The following is a 23,596-nucleotide window of genomic DNA, read 5'->3' on the forward strand; positions in this document are numbered from 1 at the left end:
GCAGGTTGGAATAGAAAGGAGAAGAAAGATAACCACATAAATGACTGAACTTGATTTAAAATACACCATTCCTAATGTTCAACAGATGACAAAATATTCACCATAATTTAGTTGCTGCAGTTACAAATAAAATGCTCTGCAGGGTGCAGCTTGATACGACTGCAGAGGTCGAACCCTGAACAGTTGGGGCAAGTATGGACACAACATGCAAGCTTGATACAGCTCTGATTTTGGATTGTGATTAAATAGTTGACACAGCATAGGTTTCTGACACAGAATGAAAGTGGTCTAAGAACTTAAAAATATTAAATTGGACATTTACCTTTTATGGTCCAATATCCAAAATCTAAATACATGGTTAGATTCAGCATATCAAAGAACCCCAAGAATTCAAATTTTGATGAAATCAAATAAAGTTCAATTTTGGACCCTTTAGACCTCAATGTGGACTCATTTGATAACGGGGCCCAAATATCAAAAATCTAAATACATGGTTAGATTCAACATATCAAAGAACCCCATATATTCATTTTTTGTTGAAATCAAACAAAGTTTAATTCTGGACCCTGATTTGGACCAACTTGAAAACTGGGCATATAATCAAAAATCTTAGTACATGTTCAGATACAGCATATCAAAGAACCCCAAGAATTCAATTTTTGTTAAAATCAAAGAAAGTTTAATTTTGGACCCTTTGGACCTTAATGTAGACCAATTTGAAAACAGGACCAAAAATTAAGAATCTAAATACATGGTTAGATTTGGCATCTCAATGAACCCCAATAATTCAATTTTTGATGAAATCAAACAAAGTTTAATTTTGGACCCTTTTGGCCCTTAATTCCTAAACTGTTGGGACCAAAACTCCCAAAATCAATCCCAACCTTCCTTTTGTGGTCATACACCTTGAGTTTAAATTTCATAGATTTCTATTTACTTATACTAAAGTTATTGTGCAAAACCAAATGTCTTCGGACGACGACGATGTAATACCAATATAAGATCGCAAAAAATTTGTTTGCAGTCGTATAAAAAAACACTGTAAAACACAGACATTGTTAAGATTTATTGATGATTATTTACATATGATTTACATTTAATGATGATGAAAATGATACAAAATGGAAAACACACTCTGTCATTACGATTTTTCCATGAAGAAGAACTGATTTATGACAAAATGATTTACTAATGAATGTTTTTAATGAATACAGTTTATAGCAGATATTATTCAACAACAACAAAAAATCTATTATCTTGGTCTGGTGAATGTGTTCACTAAACTTACATAATCTCCTTTATCCTACTATTTTATTATAAAGACCTTAGTGTGATAAAATAACATGTAATTATATTTAACAGGTACCTTTCGGTTTCATTAAATTAACGCAAAAGTATATCATAGGCCAGACATGTATTTAAAAACACTATCAATAGTGTATGATCAAATATTGTATATTCTTTAAAAATTCACTATGTTTGTTCCTAAAATACTATAATTTTGATACATTTTATTAGCATTTCGTTCTTTTTGCCAAGGATGCCATTTTTGTTCACACTACAATCTTTGACAACACTTAGTACTTTTGGTTTGTTGGAATTAATTTGTAAAGCACTACTTTCAACAGAAGTTGAATAAAAAATGTTAATAAAATGCCGACAAGAATCACAACAGTTAGAATACAGTCAACATCACAGATTGATGATAAAAAGTCTTTTTATGTTCATTTCTTCTTCTTCTGTTTACTTCTGTCTAATGATGTGTCAGCTTTCCTTTTGCCACTCTGTAAAAAATTCAGATAATGTCAAAATCAATATATATATATATCAGATAGAAAAACGTACAGAGCATTTTTAATTTCAGTAATCAATGCTAAAAATATAAATGAGTGGGCAACATATTTTTATTTATATTTCATTTCCAGCTGGTATTACAAATACATCAGGAGCTTCATTGTGCCTTTGAAATCGAAGACAGCAATAATTTCTTTTTTTTTTTGCGTCGGGTTTTGTCAAATACATGTATTTCCTGTAAATGAATCAATAACGTCTCCTATTTCCCCCCATTAAAATATTAAGAGGAAAAGACATTTAATAAAGAGCTGTGCCATGAGAACATGATACGCCCTTCGATTTTTCAAAGAATAAAGTTCGATAACTCCTCAATGTCGTATCAGAAATTTATAAAAAACTAAAGGGAGATTATTTTACTACATATAATCCATTCACCTAAGTTTCATGAAAACTGCTCAAAGCACTTTTTTATGAATAAAATCCGATAAATCACAAACGTAAAATCTAAAATTTATAAAAATCAAAAGGGAGCTTAAGTCATTAGATATAAACAATTCACCAAAGTTTCATGCAAATTGGTTAAAGGGTTTATGAGTTATTGTCCGACGGACAGACAGACAACAGTATACCATAAAACGTCCCGTAAAAGGGTGTAATGCTACATGTTTGTGCTAGTAAATATTGAGAACTTACACAAATGACTTGACCAAGAAAACATTGATAAAATTTCATTGTATATATTAACCTTTGGTGTTCCAGATCTTGGTGCCTTCTTCTTTCTTTCTGCTTTTTCTTTTTCCTCTAGTTCCATGTTTTCTCTCTCTATCAATGTGATCAGAGTGTTACATCTTCTTTGTAATTCCTACAAAATTTGAGTCAATGTTAAATCTCAAAATGAAGTAACAGCTCAAAATAATAAATGTTCTTCTAGTTAGAAAATAAACCTAAATTTTGCAAGACTGAAAATATTTATGACAGCACATCTTCTGTTTATCTTTATGAATTTACAGACTCAACCATTGGTCAATGAGAACCAAACAAATGTTGATGAGGCCATGAAAAAAATGATTGTTGTTTTCCACTTATCCCACCAGATCTGTTTTTACCCTGTGAGTCAACTATGTTTTTTTTAAAGATTGGTGAGCTTAAACTAGGTTTAAAACTAAACCTTCTCCCCTGTTTACAGTCTACACCAAATGAGATAAAACCATCCACAGTGAAAACTACTGACAAATTCTCTTGACTTAAGAAAGACACATGCACTAGGGATTTTGAGCGTTCATGCATCTCCCTTGTCTACCAGGAAACTTAAAATAGGTGCATTCTATATAAACTCACCATAGCTGTTCTGGACTTGATAAACCAATCAAATCTGAATTGTGGAGCTTGTCTGACAGCTGTTCGTAACTCATCGTAGACATTTTCTTTATCGAATCCTAACTTGTGTAACATACATATAAGGAATCGGTCTTCCTCTTCTGTGTAGTTCTTGCCTTTGTTTGTACCATACTGTATCCTGAGTTGATGGAATGGTGCTCTATATCTTGCTAACTGTAGATAGAAATGTTCATTGTGAGATGCATTTACTCTATTACTTTTAATTAGAGTTAGAAATAGTGGTAAAGGGGTTAAGATGATGATTTAATTAACATTGTATGTGTAGTAGGTGTGGATCTAAAATTTTAGAATGCAAATGCTAGGTTATAGTGGATTTCAATGAAAGAGAGTTATGACAACAATGAACAAGTGTACAATTTTTAATGTTGTACTGACTATATCTTTATTGAAAACTTATTTCAAAATCAAGTCAGAATATGGAATGAAGTACTATATTGTCAACACTCAGACCATTATTGTCTACAATTATATATCACAAGAGTGGACACGCTGAAATGTCTCGCCTTCTTTACTAATCATTGATATCATGTTGATAGTCCTAAATATAAGGCTTTATTACAACTGTCACATAAACTTAACATTAACCAAGTAAACTAAACATTGACCAATGAACCATGAAAATGAGGTCAAGGTCAGATGAACCATGCTAGGCAGGCATGTACAGCTAACAATTCTCCCATACAAGAAATATAGTTGACCTATTGCTTATAGTATGAAAAACAGGCCAAAACACAAAAACTTAACACTGAGCAATGAACCTTGAAAATGAGGTCAAGGTAAAAACAAAACCTGCGTGACTGACAAATAGATCATAAAATATTTCCATACACCAAATATAGTTGAACTATTGCATATAGTATAAGAAAAAAAGACCAAAACTCAAAAACTTAACTTTGACCACTGAATCATGAAAATGAGGTCAAGGTCAGATGACACCTGCCAGCTAGACATGTACACCTTACAATCATTCCATACACCAAATATAGTTGAACTATTGCATACAGTATAAGAAAAACAGACCAAAACACAATAAAATGCTTCGCTGGGGCGCAGCTTGATACGACCGCAGAGGTCGAACCCTGAACAGTTGGGGCAAGTATGGACACAACATTCAAGCTTGATACAGCTCTGAATTTGGATTGTTATTAAATATTTGACACAGCATAGGTTTCTGACACAGAAAGAATGTGGTCTAAGAACTTGAATTTTTTTAATTTACCTATTATGGTCCAATGTCCAAAATCAAAATACATGGTTAGATTCAGCATATCAAAGAACCCCATATATTCAATTTTTGTTAAAATCAAACAAAGTTTAATTTTGGACCCCAACTTGGACAAACTTGAAAACTGGGCCCATAATCAAAAATCTAAACACATGTTTAGATTCAGCATATCAAAGAACCCCAAGAATTCAATTTTTGCTAAAATCAAACTAAGTTTAATTTTGGACCCTTTAGACCTTAATGTAGACCAATTTAAAAAACGGGACTTAAAATTAAAAATCTAAATACACGGTTAGATTTGGAATATCAAAGAACCCCAATAATTCAATTTTTGATGAAATCAAACAAAGTTTAATTTTGGACCCTTTTGACCTGAATATGAACAAATTTGATAGCGGGGCCCACAAATAAAAAATCTAAATTCATGGTTAGATTCAGCATATCAAAGAACCCCATATATTCAATTTTTGTTGAAATCAAAAAAAAGTTTAATTTTGGACCCCAACTTGGACCAACTTGAAAACTGGGCCCATAATCAAAAATCTAAACACATGTTTAGATTCAGCATATCAAAGAACCCCAAGAATTCAATTTTTGTTAAAATCAAACTAAGTTTAATTTTGGACCCTTTGGACCTCAATGAAGACGAATTTAAAAAACGGGACCCAAATTAAAAATCTAAAAACACGGTTAGATTCGGCATATCAAACAGTCAGGGGCATTACTTAAATAAGTAACAATTAAAATTACCTATACAAGTAATGTTGAAAACGAGGCTATTTTAAATATTACTTATATAAGTAACTTTTCTGAATATTATTTTTATAGGTGTCTAATTATACAGATTTTAGTAGCTTTAACAAATTTTCACAGTCATCTGGTTATTTTTCCCATGAAATATAAAATATAATCCTTCTGAAACACTAATTAACTTTCTGACGCACTTATCTTTCATACTGACGCTTCTGGGTCAAAGATTAGTCTCATGGGACTATTAAATTATCATTTTCCTCCAAAATCTTGAAGATAGACTGATATAAATAGATAGATACTTGTGATTTAATTAAGACTTGAAGTTATTTATAACTTGTAACCAAAATCAATTACATATGTTCCTTCAATAAGTGTTATTACTATTTTTTTCAAAAATGTATAAAATAACTTATTCAAGTAATATTTTTGTCATTATTTTTAAAGTAACCCTTTATCTCTATACTCCTCTCAAATCTAATAAATTCTTTATTTTATGATATAAAATGATGTAAAAATTCATGAAAACTACATTTAGTCTATGCTTCTATTGAAATTTAAAATAACTCTATTAAGTAATTTTATTATTTTTAAAAACAAAAATTACTTATATAAGTAACTTAAAAAAATAACTTGTTTAAGTAACGCCCCTGACTGATCAAAGAACCCCAATAATTCAATTTTCGATGAAATCAACCAAAGTTTAATTTTGGACCCTTTTGACCTCAATATGAACCAATTTGATAGCGGGGCCTACAAATAAAAAATCTAAATACATGGTTAGATTCAGCATATCAAAGAACCTCATATATTCAATTTTTGTTGAAATCAAACAAAGTTTAATTTTGGACCCCAATTTGGACCAACTTGAAAACTGGGCCCATAATCAAAAATCTAAACACATGTTTAGATTCAGCAAATCAAAGAACCCCAAGAATTCAATTTTTGTCAAAATCAAACTAAGTTTAATTTTGGACCCTTTGGACCTCAATGTAGACCAATTTAAAAAACAGGACCCAAAATTAAAAATCTAAATACACGGTTAGATTTGGAATATCAAAGAACCCCAATAATTCAATTTTAGATGAAATCAAACAAAGTTTAATTTTGGACCCTTTTGACCTCAATATGAACCAATTAGATAACAGGGTCCACAAATAAAAAATCTAAATACATGGTTAGATTCAGCATATCAAAGAACCCCATATATTCAATTTTTGTTGAAATCAAACAAAGTTTAATTTTGGACCCCAATTTGGACCAACTTGAAAACTGGGCCAAAAATCAAAAATCTAAATACATGTTTAGATTCAGCATATCAAAGAACCTCATATATTCAATTTTTGCTAAAATCAAACAAAGTTTAATTTTGGACCCTTTGGACATTAATGTAGACCAATTTGAAAACTGGACCAAAAATTAAAAATCTAAATACACTGTTAGATTCGGCATAACAAATAAATAAATGTGATCAAAGATTTTACAAATCTAATGCGCCATACTGTGCAATTAAAGATTACTTCTTGAAATTTTTCAATATTTGAAATTTGAAAAAAAAAATAATATTTGAAGAATAATTCTTTTTAATTTCTGAAATCTGAAATGAGAAAAAATTGGCCCCCCACAATTTCTTTTTATCTCCCCCCCCCCTTTTTCCCCCCAAAAAATTCTTTCCCTCAAGATATGGTCATAATCTCAATTCAAATTTCCAATGGAGTTGGCAACCATAATTACCCATTTAAATTTACCATAGTGCTAACTTAATCTATTTTATAATAGAATTAATAAAAATATAGTGTCAAATCTTTCATATGGATTTTTTTGTAAAAAAAAAAGATGAAAACATTTGCAGATATTTTTACTGGTCTTCCTTTATAAATATGCATTTCTTTAAACATAATTTAAAAGCAGTGTAAGGGAAGTAACCAAAACGTTGTATTTGGATTACCTCCCTTACACTGTTTTAGATTATCTTTATTGTTCATTAACCATTACTTTATACATAATTTAAAAGCAGTGTAAGGGAGATAATTTCAATGATGTATTTGATTTATCTCCCTTACACTGCTTTAAATTATGTTTTGTACTAAAGTATTTGTCCATTAACCAGGACAACCTTGTTTTTCCCCCTTTTTTGCCCCTTATTCCTAAACGGTTTGAGCCATAACCCCCCAAAGCAAATCCTAACCATCCCTTTGTGGTATGGAAACTTGTAGTATAATTTCAGAGAGATCCATACACCGTTCCACAGTTATTGTCTGGAAACTAGAAAATGCTCATTTTTGGCCCCTTTTTGGCCCCTAATTCCTTAACTGTTGGTACCATAACCCCCAAAATCAATCCCAACCTTCCTTTTGTGGTATTTAACCTTATGGTCAAATTTCAAAAAGATCCATTCACTTAAACTAAAGTTAGAGTGCGAAAACCAATATGTATTCGGATGACGACGCCGGACGACGACGACGACGACGACGACGACGACGCCAACGTCATACCAATATACGACCACAAAACTTTTTTGCGGTCGTATAAAAACTTAACTGTAACCACTGAACCATGAAAATGAGGTCAAGGTCAGATGACACCTGCCAGCTAGACATGTACACCTTACAGTCCTTCCATACACCAAATATAGTAGACCTATTGCATACAGTATAAGAAAAACAGACCAAAACACAAAAACTTAACTATAACCACTGAACCATGAAAATGAGGTCAAGGTCAGATGACACCTGCCAGCTAGACAAGTACACCTTACAGTCCTTCCATTCACCAAATATAGTAGACCTATTGCAAACAGTATAAGAAAAACAGACCAAAACACAAAAACTTAACTATAACCACTGAACCATGAAAATGAGGTCAAGGTCAGATGACACCTGCCAGCTAGACATGTACACCTTACAGTCCTTCCATACACCAAATATAGTAGACCTATTGCATACAGTATAAGAAAAACAGACCAAAACACAAAAACTTAACTATAACCACTGAACCATGAAAATGAGGTCAAGGTCAGATGACACCTGCCAGCTAGACATGTACACCTTACAGTCCTTCCATACACCAAATATAGTAGACCTATTGCATACAGTATAAGAAAAACAGACCAAAACACAAAAACTTAACTATAACCACTGAACCATGAAAATGAGGTCAAGGTCAGATGACACCTGCCAGTTGGACATGTACACCTTACAGTCCTTCCATACACCAAGTATAGAAGACCTATTGCTTATAGTATCTGATATATGGACTTGACCACGAAAACTTAACCTTGTTCACTGATCCATGAAATGAGGTCGAGGTCAGGTGAAAACTGTCTGACGGGCATGAGGACCTTGCAAGGTACGCACATATTAAATATAGTTATCCTATTATTCATAATAAGAGAGAAATTAACATTACAAAAAATCTTAACTTTTTTTTCAAGTAGTCACTGAACCATGAAAATGAGGTCAAGGATATTGGACATGTGACTGATGGAAACTTCGTAACATGAGGCATCCATATACAAAGTATGAAGCATCCAGACCTTCCACCCTCTAAAATATAAAGCTTTTAAGAAGTTAGCTAACGCCGCCGCCGGATCACTATCCCTATGTCGAGCTTTCTGCGACAAAAGTCGCAGGCTCGACAAAAATGAAAAGTTTAATGCATATTTTGAGTGTAATAAATTTCTCTGGACAGTTAAACAGGTTTCTACGATTTTTCCTACTATTAGTCCAGAACAAAAAAATTTAAATTCTCTTTAAATTATGAATTGACTGCAATTTTGATTATGGTCTCTAGACACCCTTGGTATGGCCTGGAATATTGCGTAATCCATAAAAAAAAATTTTATTTAAAAAAAAATTATATTTGTCCACCATTTTGGTTATGGTCTCTAGACACCCTACAGACACAGCCCCATTCTGGTTTACATTCATATATTTACCTTACAATCCAATGCTCTTTTTATACTGATACGTCTCTGTATTTTAGATTCTCCTCTCTCAATCTGCGCCATAATCTTCTCAATATCTTGTAACTCGTTACATCTTTCCCAGAACACTCGGGCATACTCCATTACCTAAAAGAGATAAAGAAGGCGTTAGTCTTACAAGGGCAGCCTACAATCTGTTATTATTAAAATTTTACGTACAAATGTTGGAGTTCATGTTTTGGTATGTAGGTGCATAACTTCCAGTTAGAAACAGCCATTTTTTAAGATACTGTGGATTCATTATTATTCGTTGGATACTACTTTTCATGGATTTCGTGGTTACAGATGGAACCACAAATTTTAATGTTCAATGCATAACAAATTTTCTACAAGGTTGTATGCAGACTTTTGCAAAACCACGAAATCAAATATCCACGAAAATGCATGTTTTCCTCAATCAACAAAAATTGGTACCCACGAAAATAAATGAATCCACAGTAAGTGAGACCTGGACAGCAACAGAAGTAATCCTTGTATGTGGCTTTGGCAATGTATTGCTATACAATGTTACAACAAGTAGAATTTCAGCAACTACTCACTAATTATACCCCCACTTTAAAAATTCTTCTAAACAGGAAGTTGATTGATTGATTGGTGTTCAACGCCACTTTCAACACTATTGTGCTATTTCATGGCAGTCAGTTTTTATTGGTGGAGGAAGCCGGAGTGCCCAGAAAGAACAATCGACCTTCTGTAGGAAAACTGACACTTCTAGTCAATAAAGATTGGAGTCGAATGCACCTGCCCCATGTGGGATTCAAACTCACAACCTCAGTGTTGACTGGCTAGTGATACAGTAGTTCGATGACTTAGATCACTCAGATACTCGGCCACAGAGGCCCCTGAAGAGCAATGGAAAAAATAAGTATGTTCAATTGAAGCCCAACAACAAATTTCAGTGGAGCATTTATATATTACTATTAGGTAAAAAGGGAAGTTGAAGATTGATGAATTCCGAAACTGCATCACATAGTTTAAGAATGTTGACATGAAGCCTGATGGGAAATTTCAGGGAGTTCCTAGTTGTAGTTCCTGAGAAAAATGTTAAAGAGTAGTAAAACAGCATATCCCCTCCTTCAGAGCAAGGGGATAAATATGACAAGTAATTTATATACTGTAAATTCAGAAATTATTATGTGCATCTATTATTGAAATTTTAAGAATGAACAATTTGAGATTAATTATTGCACTTTCAGTAAAAGATACATACAGATAAATGCATAAGGTATCCAAAAAACAAGTTCTTATTGTCTAGATATTCCTGCAGTCACATTTTCTTATCAATAATAAAGTGCTGCACCAAGAGGGCCTGATAAGGCTGTTGCTTTTTCAAAGCATAAAGTTCCACAACTCCTAAACTTCATATCAGAAATTTATAAACAAAAAAACTATAGGGAAGTTATTAAAGTCACCAAAGTTTCATGAAAACTGCTCAAAGCACTTTTGAGTTTTTGTCAGAAAACTGGATAATCCCCACTTTTTTTTAATGTATTCATTTGATCATCAATCTCAAAATGCCAGATCAAAGAAGGATAATTATCCAGCCCTGTAAATTCTTAGTTGAAAATTAAATATCCTACCTCCTCCGCAGTTTTTCCTTCCACATCTCTTGATATACTGTCCAAGTCATCTCTTCCATACTTTTCATTGGCCTTAATAAACTGGTTAAAGTCTCTCTTACTCCAATTAGTAAAGCCCTTCAAAAATTAAAATATATACAGATGAATAAAATTTAAAATACCACATGGAAACGAAATTTTATGAAGTTATGTAAAAGAACTTATTCACTTAGATTGTAAAATTTGGCTTATAATTATTTTTTTCTATTACCTCATTCGAAAATATTATATTTGATTAGTTACTGTAAATTCAGAAATTATTGCGATGTTTTTATTAGTGCGAAAGGGTTATAATCGCAATAATTTAAAATCGCATTTTGAAATTTTTTATATGAATTCAACAGGATTTTTCTCAATATCGCAAAAATAAAAAACGCATTTTAGTCCAAAATGACAAAATCACAATAATAAATGCACGCAATAATTTCTGAATTTACAGTACTATGCATTTATATTTTCAATTTCTTAATGTCCATCAATTCCAGAGTTAGTTGTTAATTTCTGTGTTGTGTGGTCTCTTGTGGAGAGTTGTCTCATTGGCAATCAAACCACGTTGTTTTATTTTTATATTAAACAAAACATTGAAATATCTATTTAGTTTAAGATGATGTTGCAAGTTAGATAATAAATATGTTATTACTATTGTAATTGTGTACAATTTCTAAGTAATATTCAATCAAACATATTTGTTTTTCAAACAGGGAACCAGCCTATGATGGAAACTAAGTTGTTTTATCTAAATTTTTTATTTGACAGTGTTGTTGGATTGTTGTCTCATTGAAATATATCATATGAATATATCGAAAATATTTATAATTAACAAGAATTGTTAAATAATTGCTTGCTATGCAGAATGGACGTTGCTCAAAGTTGAAGACTGAACAGTGACCTATATTTTTTGACATCTACATCATTAGGTGGATAGCTGTATCAATTGATTAATTGCCAATCATACCACATCTCCTTATCTTATATGCATATATATTATATAGTTTTCGCACAACCACAGGTCCAAAAGCCCAGACTTGTAAAAATGCTGTCAGGTCTGTAAAAATCATCTCTACAGGCTAATAGAATTTAACTAAAATTTTCGAAAAAATTCAAATATGGGCCTGTAGATTCAAGTTTATCATGAAGATTGTAATATATCTAGAACAGAATGGGTAGAAAGCCGATCAAGTTGTGTGTTAACTATGGAAGGGTTCAAATTCCTGTGAACACAAAAATGACTTTGACATCTCTAATCACAACAAATATTACATAATAAATAATAATTATTAAATGATCAAACCTGTTGTAACAAATCTTCCTTTTCAGCAGTCTCTTCCTCCGTCAGAACATCAGAATTGTCTATTTTACCCTGTTCCTCTTTCCTTACTCTCTCAGCATCAGAGCCTAAATCTGGATTCTTTGGTACCTGTTAAAGAAATATTTGAAATGATAATAGTCTATATGAAACAAACCTACCCCTTTGATATTCAAAGGATTTCTAAAAAAAAATGGACTTCTTTAAAACATCAGTTTTGATTTTTTTTTTATTGCTGGGAAATGTATTTACAACCTATTGCATTTGAGGCAGGCACCTTGCCAAGATTATTACTAAAATTAGATACCTCACACTAATTTCTCAGCATATGTATTTTAAATCAAATTAAAATTTGTCAAAAATCAAAGGTACTCTTTACATAAATCTAGTTAAAGCAAAACAAATGAGAGAAAGTTGAATTTCTTAACATTCTTGAAATTTTACAAATAAATAATGTTTAAAGTATGATAGGTAAATAAATGAAAAATTCTGATTATAAAAGATTCAAATACACAAAAGAAAGTCACCTATGTGGATTTTAGCCATATCAGCTATTAATATATAAAATTTAGCTATCCTGTCAAATTTCTTTGCACAAGGAAACCTGCCTTTGTATCTTTATTTTAATATATATTGTTTCACTTCTACTGGTTTAATGATAGTCTAGTTTTTAAAATGGATAGTTGTATTACTCTCAAAATGCTATGTATTTATACTTACCCTATAACTAATGGATTTACGGAAAAAGTATATTTCTTGATCCAACAGTTCAAACAATCGTGGAGGGAAGAACTGGAAGTCCTGTACATTTGGTTGTTTGGGTGGTCTAGGAGCCTGGAAAAGTGAAAGTATGATGTAAACTTTGTTAGCATATTTACAGTTTGAAAGTAAACATCAAGTGATAAAAAGTTCAGGGACAAAACAAATCTAACCCTGACACCAAGGACCAATTCTCTTTACACACATGCTCAAATCACTATAAAATGAATTGGAGAATAGGATATTAAAAAAATATAAACTCAAAGAAATAAAAAGTCTTAAATTATTTTTCTGTTATTATTTTGCAGCTTCAATATGCATATATACTACACATCTCCTCGACTATATCACTGAATGAACACTATTCCTTCATCTGTTTGTTATTTACATATACCAAATGATGTAGAAGTTTGCAAATATAGGTCACTGTTTGACCTTCAACAATCAGCAATGAAAAACAGCATAGCAAAATCAGATTGTATGCATATATGTTTATTATTTAAAAAAAAAAACCCTGGCTACTGACAATTAACGGCAACAAGGGTAGCAAAGTTATGTAGAAACAAGATTGCCTACCCTTTTTGTAGAAATGGTAATGTCAATATTATCATATAGGGAAAAACCCAAACATAATTTTAAATGAAAAATGAAATAGACCATGAACAATGCCAAAGGTGCTAAAGTTCATTAAATTTTTTATTGAAATGTACACATTACGAAGAATTGGAAATACAGAAGTTCATGGATGAACAGACACAATGATCACTATATACCACCAGCCTCACAAAGTATGAGTTGATAAATAATAATATAGAATAATGTGGCTATTCAGCCAGTATCCAATTTTAAATAAGAATGTGTGTAAATAATACACAAAGCCTAGCTTACATTTCCTAGTTCTGTTAACCCTGGAATCTTAGCTGAAACCCTAGTTTGACATATTTTTTTTTTTATTTATTTTACATTATGATGAACATGTATAATAGGTTTCCAGTTAATATGACCACAACTTAATGGTTACCAACCTTTACCCTAAACTATAAAATTATCCTGGAGGCTGGATAGAAGGATGAGAAACTGACGTACAGACACAATGCCCCACTTCTATTGTAATGATATCAAATCAATATTTACTAATTCTAACTTACCTTTGGTGCTTTAGGTTCACTGACACGTAGTGCCTCCCTAAAATAGGCATCTACAGCATAGTTGGCTTTCCTCTCACGTTTCGGTGGCTCGATCCACATCCCCATTCCACCTTTACCGTGCTTGTCTCGATAATCTTCACCTTCGAACTGATACACACTGTTATCTCCCGTGTCTAGAGTAAAGCCTCTTAAACTGCTCTCTCCAAGCTTGTCTAATTTCTGTTTGATTTCTTCTGTCTAAAAAGGCAATATTTTCCAGTTAATTGTTTTATAGATGACAGATTCTAATTTGAAGAGGCCCAAGTGAGGTTTGGTAATAAAAGTATTTTAAAAAAAGATGCTAAATACTGAATTCAGAACCCAAAATAAAAGCTTAAAATGTCATTTTTCTGTTGTTTAATTCTGCAATACGTTATCCAGCAAATTTTCACGAATATTTAATTTTGCATTCAGCACTTGAGAGTGGATTTGCCTCAGTTATTTCCCTATTGAATATTCTACTTGAAGTATTCCTTTCAGAGGAGATGATTTTTTTTTCAGGTTATTCCACTACTAGCGAAAAAATCAATAGCTCACAAAGGTGTAATGCTTTACAATATGCAGTCATTTTAAGACTTATTTCAAGTTTAATAATAAATTTCATAGACTCGATCTGTTGTATAATATTTTGTTATTCACTTTTATTTGTCATTCTCCACTCTGGCCATTGTAAGGTTTTCTGTTTCCACCGAAAACAAGAAAATATTGGCTTCATGAATAATTATCCAATGAAAAGTGGTATTTCAACACCCTTTTTGCACAGTGTAAACAAGAATGTAAAAAGCTGAATAAAAATGACTTTGATCACTGGTTTTTGTTATAAAACAGTTTATTTCATTTGTGTTAAATGTATGAAAGTGTAAAATCTAAATATCTTAGGGTCATAAATTTGAAAGGGCGAGCTTTACAGCATGTGGGAAAATTGTTTTATAGTTTTTAATTTATAAAGCAAACAGTTTAAACAGAGAACTTTCAGAGGAAGAGATAAAAGACATAAAAAGTATTAATTTTCAAATAATTAAGATTTTCAGTCACCATAATTTAATATATATAACTTTCAGAGGAAGAGATAAAAGACATAAAAAGCATTAATTTTCAAATAATCAAGATTTTCAGTCACCATAATTTAATATATACTTTTTGCAGTCTGAATATTTGGTATATTTAGCGGAAAACATTTATAATAGAGAACTTTGAAAGGATGAGATTAAAAACATTAAAAATCTTATTTCTAAAAATACCTTTTTTTCAGATTCTTCCATTATTCTATCAATGTCATCATCTGTAATTTCTGATTCTTTAGAGGCAAAAACATGACTGGCTCCATGTCTGATCATGTTCAGCACTTCATCCTTCCCAAGTTTAGCAGAAGCACTATCCTGCAATCTCCCTGATTAATGATAAAAAAAAATGGATCAACATCTCAAATGGCAGTGTTGCTCATAATATTTCTTGTCTTTAATAACAAAGGGGCAATGGTCTATCCTTAACATTTACATATATGAAAATATAAAATAGTAAAAATGGGTATAACTATTTACAAACAACCCCACAACGGAAGGTGTACCACCCAACAGGTTTTCAAACTTTAGGTCAAGTTCTATTTGATTTTTGATTTTTTTGATTTTTTTGTGTTTTTAACACCACTTTTAACCACCGCTTTTGGGCTATTTCGTGGCCGCCAGTTTTTATTGGTGGTGGAAGCTGGAGTGCCCGGAGAAAACCACTGACCTTCGATAGGAAAACTGACAATCCTAGTCAATAAAGATTGGAGTCAAGTGCACCCGCACGAGCGGGGTTCGAACTCAAAACCTCAGTGTTGACTGGCTAGTGATAACAGTAGTAAATACTTAGACCACTCGGCCACCGAGGCCCCAGGTCAAGTTCTAAAGATCTGAGTTAAAAAAACGCAAAAAATGGTAAAAGTGAGGAGTAGGAAATGACCTATTGGATGAAGGGTTGTCTCATTGGCAATCATACCACATCTTCTTATTGATAATTCACCTGATTTGTAGTGTAGTTTTATAGTACAGTCAATGCTCTCAGAACTGACCATCTGGAAATAATTATGTCTTAATGTTTTCACTTATTCTAACTAAAATATCTATTTACCTTGCTGAATAACAACATTATCAAGTCTCAGTTTCATCTCAGCTCTCTCTACAATTCTTTCTTCCACAGAGTTTTCTACGATAAATCTAAAAACTCTGACTTGTTTCATCTGTCCAATACGATGGGCTCTGTCCTAAAAAAAACCAGTGAATCATTACATTAAAATGCTTCCTTGAAAATTACTAGCAAACTTAATTAAGGTTTAACACATATTAATCACTAGACAATAAATCCAATTCATCTGAAAACATTTTGATAAAAAAAAAGAATGTGTCCACAGTACACGGATGCCCCACTCGCACTATCATTTTTATGTTCAGTGGACCGTGAAATTGGGGTAAAAACTCTAATTTGGTATTTAAATTAGAAAGATCATGTCATAGGGAACATGTGTACTTAGTTTCAAGTAACTACATCAAAAACTACCTTGACCAAAAACTTTTAACCTGAAGCGGGACAGACGGACGGATGAACGGACGAACGGACAGATGAACGGACGCACAGACCAGAAAACATAATACCCCTCTACTATCGTAGGTGGGGCATAAAAATCAGATAATGGTAGTAATCATTCTCATTATTGGATCTTTTAAGGAATCTTCCACAATTAAGAAATGGTAGTGGTAGTATAATATCCACAAAATGTTATGTATGAAGCTATAATCACTAGCAATTTAAAAAAAAAAATAACTACTGCTCACTAATGATACCCCTGCCCCGCTTAAAGTATAAGGTAAACAGGAAGTTTTTGAGTGATGAATCTGAAAATGCATCACATGGTACAGCTGACTCGTATAAACAGTGAAACCAAATTTCAAAAATCCTTGTAATGTAGTTCCTGAGAAAGATGTGACAAAAAATATTCATAGAGGTGAAGCAGTATACCCCACTTTTTAGGTGGTACCAAACACCTCAACTAAAAGTAATTTGGCTCGCTAAATTTTCATAAAATTTTGAAAAAAAATATAAAAATTTCAAATAGCTTGAACCACACACTTTATCAGAAAATTTTAAATGGATATATAGGCATATTAGTAGTATGATAAACACTAATCTTGATCATTGAGAAGCTTAAGATTTTCTTAACAATAATACGTGATTAAAACGTTCACATGATATTTGCAGAGTTATCTCCCTGTAGTGTTTTGTACCGTCTTAAAGGAACAACCCTAAATGTAAATACAAGAAAGTATCCATTTAAAATAAATTGTATTTACCATAGCCTGTAGATCTACTTGTGGATTCCAATCCGAGTCATATATGACAACTATATCTGCAGTGGCCAGATTAATACCTAATCCACCAGCTCTTGTACTCAACATAAAGACAAACTTTGAACTTCCTGGTGCATTAAATTCGTTTATAGAGTTCTACAAATATATATATATAGAAAAATGGTTGTTTTATAATACTAATAAAAAATTGATTTAATTTAAGTAAAGAAATGTATTTATAGAGCACATGTAATACAGATCTTCAAACAAGAAATCCAGTTGCAAACATAACGCATATTCAGGACGAGAACATGTTAATGTCATATGAGTATTAACCCTGCTTTGTACTAGACTGACACGCTGAGTCAGATTTTAGACGTGCTAGATCACAAGTTAACAGTCCCCAGGAAGATATGGCACCCTATCCAGACATATTATTCTGACTCAGATCCAGTCTTTCCTCTTACTCCTTAATACTGTGCGCTTAGCTGACAAAGCAGCAAAAACCAATTTTAAAGTCTATGGTTTGACACAGTTGGGATTTCAACCCACGACTTACCATACTCCAGGCAGCAAACAAGCTACCATGAAACCACAGATTTTGTTGTTCACTAATGATATCCACACTAAGTATTCAAAAAATAGGCACTCATAAGCAATGGATGTGAAAACACATCACACAATATAGCATGCTTACATAAAAGTTGCAATAAAATTACATAATCCTTTATCAAAATCCTGTGAAAAATAGGATGAAAATATCACAGCTACCCACCCCATCGTTTTTATATCAATTCACAAAAAAGCGCAACAGTTTTTCTTGATTTCTTACTCATAGTATTACAGCAGAAAAATAAGTTTTGGATCAAACATATAAAATGTCAAACTATTTTTACCGTTCTTTCATCATGAGGAGTACTTCCGTCCAGTCTACAGTAATCATATCCCTGCCAGAAACAGTAATCTTCTAATATATCTAACTGTCTCGTCATTTGACTGAAGATCAGTACTCGAGATCCTGAAATACAATAGAGATACAAATTCAGTTTTTTCTAGGCCCCAAAAAAATATGCATGTTAATGGTTTTCTTACCAAATATATCAAATCTGTACGTCAGAACTTTTTATTTGTAATGGGAACCATATTTATAGATTATTGTTGGTCATCTCAACGAGATTGATTTTCTCATTGAGCCTTAACGACCAAAAGTGAGAAAAGCAATGGAGCTGAGATGACCCAATGATAATGTGTTTATAGCTATTTTACCTATGACTACATTGTTAATTTCAGTGACAACAGCACCTGCATCCTTAGTTTCTAGCCATTATTTTTCATATCACTCAACTGGCTGAGAAAGGAAACTATCAGTCAGTAAAATCAAAGGAAAATTTCGTAAAATAGCTATAACTAAAATAACGTTGTTTTTACAAAGTTTGGCTACAGTCAGATGTAATCCATTGTTCTCCCAAGGGCCTTAAAGCACTATGTTACCCTGGTGCTATATTTTCTACCATGTTGCTATCTTGAATGATTATATTATAGAATATATAGGGGTCATGGTGCTATATTTTGGGAAAACAAATGCTACATTAACATCCATGGTGCTTTTTAACAAGAGTGCACACGCTGAAATGTCTCGCCTTCTTTACTAATCATTGATATGATGATAGTCCTAAATATAAAGCTTTACTACAACTATCACATAAACTAAACATGATCCAAGAAAATGAGGTCAAGGTCATATAAACCAAACAAGAAATACATGTACACCTTACAATCATTTAATACACGAAATATAGTTGACCTATTGCTTATAATTTCTAAGGAACAGACTTATCCAAGCAAACTAAACATTGACCAATGAACCATGAAAATGAGGTCAAGGTCAGATGAACCATGCCAGGCAGACATGTACAGCTTACAATTCTTCCATACAACAAATATAGTTGATCTATTGCTTATAGTTTAAGAAAAACAGACCAAAACACAAAAACTTTACACTGAGCAATGAACCGTAAAATGAGGTCAAGGTCAAATAAAACCTGCGAGACAGACATGTACATCATAAAATATTTCCATACACCATATATAGTTGACCTATTGCATATAGTATTAGAAAAAAAGATCAAAACCTATAAAACTTAACTTTGACCACTGAACCATAAAAATGAGGTCAAGGTCAGATGACACCTGCCATCTAGACATGTACACCTTACAATCATTCCATACACCAAATATAGTAGACCTATTGCATACAGTATAAAAAAACAGACCAAAACACAAAAACTTAACTATGACCACTGAACCATGAAAATGAGGTCAAGGTCAGATGACACCTGCCAGTTGGACATGTACACCTTACAGTCCTTCCATACACCGAATATACTAGACCTATTGCTTATAGTATCTGAGATATGGAATTGACAACCAAAACTTAACCTTGTTCACTGATCCATGAAATGAGGTTGAGGTCAAGTGAAAACTGTCTGACGGGCATGAGGACCTTGCAAGGTATGCACATACCAAATATAGTTATCCTATTACTCATAATAAGAGAGATATTAACATTACAAAAAATATTAACTTTTTTTTCAAGTAGTCACTGAACCATGAAAATGAGGTCAAGGACAATGGACATGTGAAAGACAGAAACTTCGTAACATGAACATCTATATACAAAGTATGAAGCATCCAGGTCTTCTACCTTCTAAAATATAAAGCTTTTAAGAAGTAAGCTAACGCCGCCGCCGTATCACTATCCCTATGTCATGCTTTCTGCGACAAAAGTCGCAGGCTCGGCAAAAATTCTGTCATAGAACACATTTTTTACCATTTCTGTCAGGTATCTTGATGAAATAAGTAAGAAGTTGCAATAAACAATATATTGAAGAATAGACATTTCTTAAATAAGGGGTGGTGTTAAAACAGTGGGTTTGTGCACTAAAAAATAATCTGTAGTTTCTTGTAGCTGTCTATATCATACCATTTTCCTTCAGCCTGGGCAACAATTTGTGTAAGATGACCATTTTACCGCTGTTTTCTACTAAGTGCATGTCAGTTGTGTAGGGTGGACCTGGAAAAAATAAAAAATAAACATTTATGCCATACTGAAAAACAATGTAAACATCAAAATACTATTATAAAGCTGATAAAAATTTATTTGATTATTACGATAATAACAACGTTAACTGCTCTACCCCTATTTTTGTTATTTTACCTGCATGTATTAAGTCTATAGATAGATAGATAGATTTGTTCACATATTGTTGCCAATTTAATTGAATTTCATGTGACTGTCATACAAGTGAGAAATTTAGCTAGCTATAAAACCAGGTTTAATCAATTATTTTTTACTTAAAGAAATGCCTGTACCAATTCACGAATATAAGTTGATTTCCATTTGTTTGATGTGTTTGAGCTTTAGATTTTGCCATATGATAAGGGAATTTCTAATTTAGATTTTCCTTGGAGTTCTGTATTTTTTGTTATTTTACTGTTCGAAGAACATGGATGCTCTAAACTCACCTCCACACCCTCCAATCGCAGAAAAAAATCAGACTAGCTTTACTTTAATTGATTGTTGGTTGCTTAACGTCCAGTGGCAAATATTTCATGCATATTCAGGACGAAAACAAATTAACAATAAATACAATAGGTAGGTTCTGTAATAGGGGCTTCCAGGATTAAGGTCGGAGAAATTTAGACTGCCACGGGAAATGAGGGTATATTGGATAGGGACAGAAATTTAGCCTTGCAACAGGTCACCTACGGACCCCTCAAAGAGTTGTTGCAAGGGTTCTTAACGTGCAAAGAGCGTGGCACTCTCTTTACACGAGGCATCGGATTTAACGTCCCCATTCTGACCGGATGTGACTGCAAATTTGTACATCTCGCACAGCCAAACGGACGCCCCACTTAAGCAAGGGTTTTACTGCCTGTCCGAGGAAGACCAATGGTGACCATACTTCTATTCCCCAGTCACCCTTGGGGGGAGCTTTACTTTGAAAATATATTCTAACCTGGTTGCTTAGATATGGGGTCAATAATAATAGAGCCTAAGCATATAATGTAGATGATGAATTTGTTGTGTTAAATAACACTAATGAATTAATTTCAAGAGAAGTCAAGCAGTCCATCTGAATCCTCATAATTGATTTGTGTGGTATAATTTCTGTCTCAATGAGGTATAAGGCCAAATTAAAATATACATGTATGTATGGTTCAAATTCCATCCTAAAAATGAATAGTGTCGGTAGGTCTGCAATTTCTTAAATTAAAAAAAATATAATTTTAAATTGTCAAAATCCTGGAAAAAATTGTGTGTTCACAAAGTCCAAATCTGGTATTTTGGTATGAGGAAACCACCATAACAACTCAGGTATGTCCCTATTAAACATACATAGAACATATACCCAGGGAGGCACTTGGAAAATGAGACAACAATCTAAAGAGGCAATTTTTAAATATGCTTACATTTTCATTGTACAAAACTCTCATTTCTGGGCCTTGTATAGCTAACTATGCAGTATGGGCTTTGCTCATTGTTGAAGACCGTATGGTGACCTATAGTTGTACATTTCTGTGTCAATTGGTCTCTTGTGGAGAGTTGTCTCATTTGCAATCATACCACAACTTCTTTTTTATATCTCATCCATAGATGAGATTTGAAAAAAAGTCCCTTCCAAGGGTCCCACATCATATGGTCTTATCAAACAACATTCAGATCAAAATTTAAATAGTAAGTAAAAAATCAAACCTGGTTCAGCTCCATCAAACAGGTATGGATGATTACAGCACTTTCTCAGCTGCATAAGTATGTTGAGTAATCTCATCTTGTCAGACTTCCCTGCTCCGTTCACAACATCTATGTCCTTCATCAAAATTTTGGTGTACCTGAAAATTTGAATTGGATGCATATATATATAGATATAGGAAGATGTGGTATGAGTGCCAATGAGACAACTCTCCATCCAAGTCAAACTTTATAAAAGTAAACCATTATAGGTCACAGTACGGTCTTCAACACGGAGCCTTAGCTCACACCGATAAATGTTTACAATTATATGGATCCACATGCTGAATTTTCTGATCGGTTGACGACCCCAAATGTAATTTTATGATAAAAGGCTATGTTAAAATCGCAGTAAAATGTTTAAACGCTGATTTAAAGAAAAATCTTGATAAATAATGATTTGAAACATAAAGAGACAAATAGTGTCTGAAAACATAATCATAATAATCAATGCATTTTTATTGGAATTGATTATTTTTTTTATATAAAATCAGATTAACCTCAGCTTGTTGCCTCTGTCAATATAAAAATTCTTATAAATACATCCTTTTACCCCTTTTTCTTTAAAAAGTTATTCATTGTACATTTTTCAAAACAAAATAGTCACAAGATGTCACAATATAAATATTACTTCAGAAATGAATTTGACTTTTAAACTATCTATTTAAACTAGAGGATTATAAGAGAGTGGTGTGGTTGCATTCAAGGCGTGGATGTCAAATGACAAACTGGAAACTTTGACAACCTTCTGTTCAGCATCAATTAGCAAGATTTTTTAATAATTGTTTGTTTTTATCTTAAAATTCAATCAGAATAAACCGTTACCATGCAGGTTCCTTCTTTTGCCAAGCTTGGAAAAATTTTCAGTTTTCAAAATGGTGTTATCACAAGGGGTTGATTCATTATCAAACACAGAATATAATATATAATTTATCAACAAGTCTGAGCTATTTCTGATGGTATACTGGTGGAGTTTTTATTCCCTTATGGTATCACCAGCCCAGTAGTCAGCACTTCTGTGTTGACATGATCATTGATATGGTCATAATTATAAATTAACTGTTTACAAAACTTTGAATTTTTTAAATACTAAGGCTTTTCTACCTCAGAAATAGATTACCTTAGCTGTATTTGGCAAAGCTTTAAGGATTTTTTGGTCCTCAATGCTCTTCAACTTCGTACTTAATTTGGCTTTTTTTTAACAATTTTTTTATTCTAGCGTCACTGATGAGTCTTTCGTAGAACAAACACGCATCTGGCTCAAATACAAAATTCCAATCCTGGTATCTATGATGAGTTTTTATACTATGAAAATTAATGATCGAGGGGACAGAATTTTTGAGTTGAAAATATAGGAATGCTAGGAAAATGCCTTTTTTTGGTGACCTTTTTCTGACACAATAACGACACTATTTACATAAGTAAATTCAACTGATTTTGAAAGCTGAAAGGATG

General features: G+C 32.6%; 1 protein-coding gene and 1 long non-coding RNA gene across 2 annotated transcripts in view; one reads left to right on the forward strand and one right to left on the reverse strand.

The window, feature by feature from the left end:
- Positions 1–1,051: 1,051 nt before the first annotated feature.
- LOC127715440 (SWI/SNF-related matrix-associated actin-dependent regulator of chromatin subfamily A member 5-like) overlaps positions 1,052–23,596 on the reverse strand; it is a 38,951-nt gene continuing 16,406 nt past the window's right edge. Inside the window, exons 10-23 of the mRNA XM_052221478.1 lie at positions 22,106–22,242; positions 20,333–20,422; positions 18,246–18,367; positions 17,353–17,505; positions 16,136–16,268; positions 15,265–15,413; positions 13,985–14,221; positions 12,798–12,911; positions 12,063–12,188; positions 10,733–10,849; positions 9,105–9,239; positions 3,133–3,345; positions 2,540–2,656; positions 1,052–1,784 (exon numbers count right to left, since the gene is read on the reverse strand). Coding sequence (XP_052077438.1) covers positions 1,725–1,784; positions 2,540–2,656; positions 3,133–3,345; positions 9,105–9,239; positions 10,733–10,849; positions 12,063–12,188; positions 12,798–12,911; positions 13,985–14,221; positions 15,265–15,413; positions 16,136–16,268; positions 17,353–17,505; positions 18,246–18,367; positions 20,333–20,422; positions 22,106–22,242 — 1,903 coding nt within the window. The 3' untranslated portion in view covers positions 1,052–1,724. The remainder of the gene's footprint in view (positions 1,785–2,539; positions 2,657–3,132; positions 3,346–9,104; positions 9,240–10,732; positions 10,850–12,062; positions 12,189–12,797; positions 12,912–13,984; positions 14,222–15,264; positions 15,414–16,135; positions 16,269–17,352; positions 17,506–18,245; positions 18,368–20,332; positions 20,423–22,105; positions 22,243–23,596) is intronic.
- On the forward strand, positions 7,743–20,037 carry LOC127715447 (uncharacterized). Its single transcript, XR_007988420.1, has 3 exons — positions 7,743–7,881; positions 8,029–8,175; positions 19,668–20,037. It is a non-coding gene; the product is annotated as an uncharacterized LOC127715447 (long non-coding RNA).

Source organism: Mytilus californianus, unplaced genomic scaffold (genome assembly GCF_021869535.1).
Source record: "Mytilus californianus isolate M0D057914Y unplaced genomic scaffold, xbMytCali1.0.p SCAF_9, whole genome shotgun sequence".
NCBI lineage: Eukaryota > Metazoa > Mollusca > Bivalvia > Mytilida > Mytilidae > Mytilus > Mytilus californianus.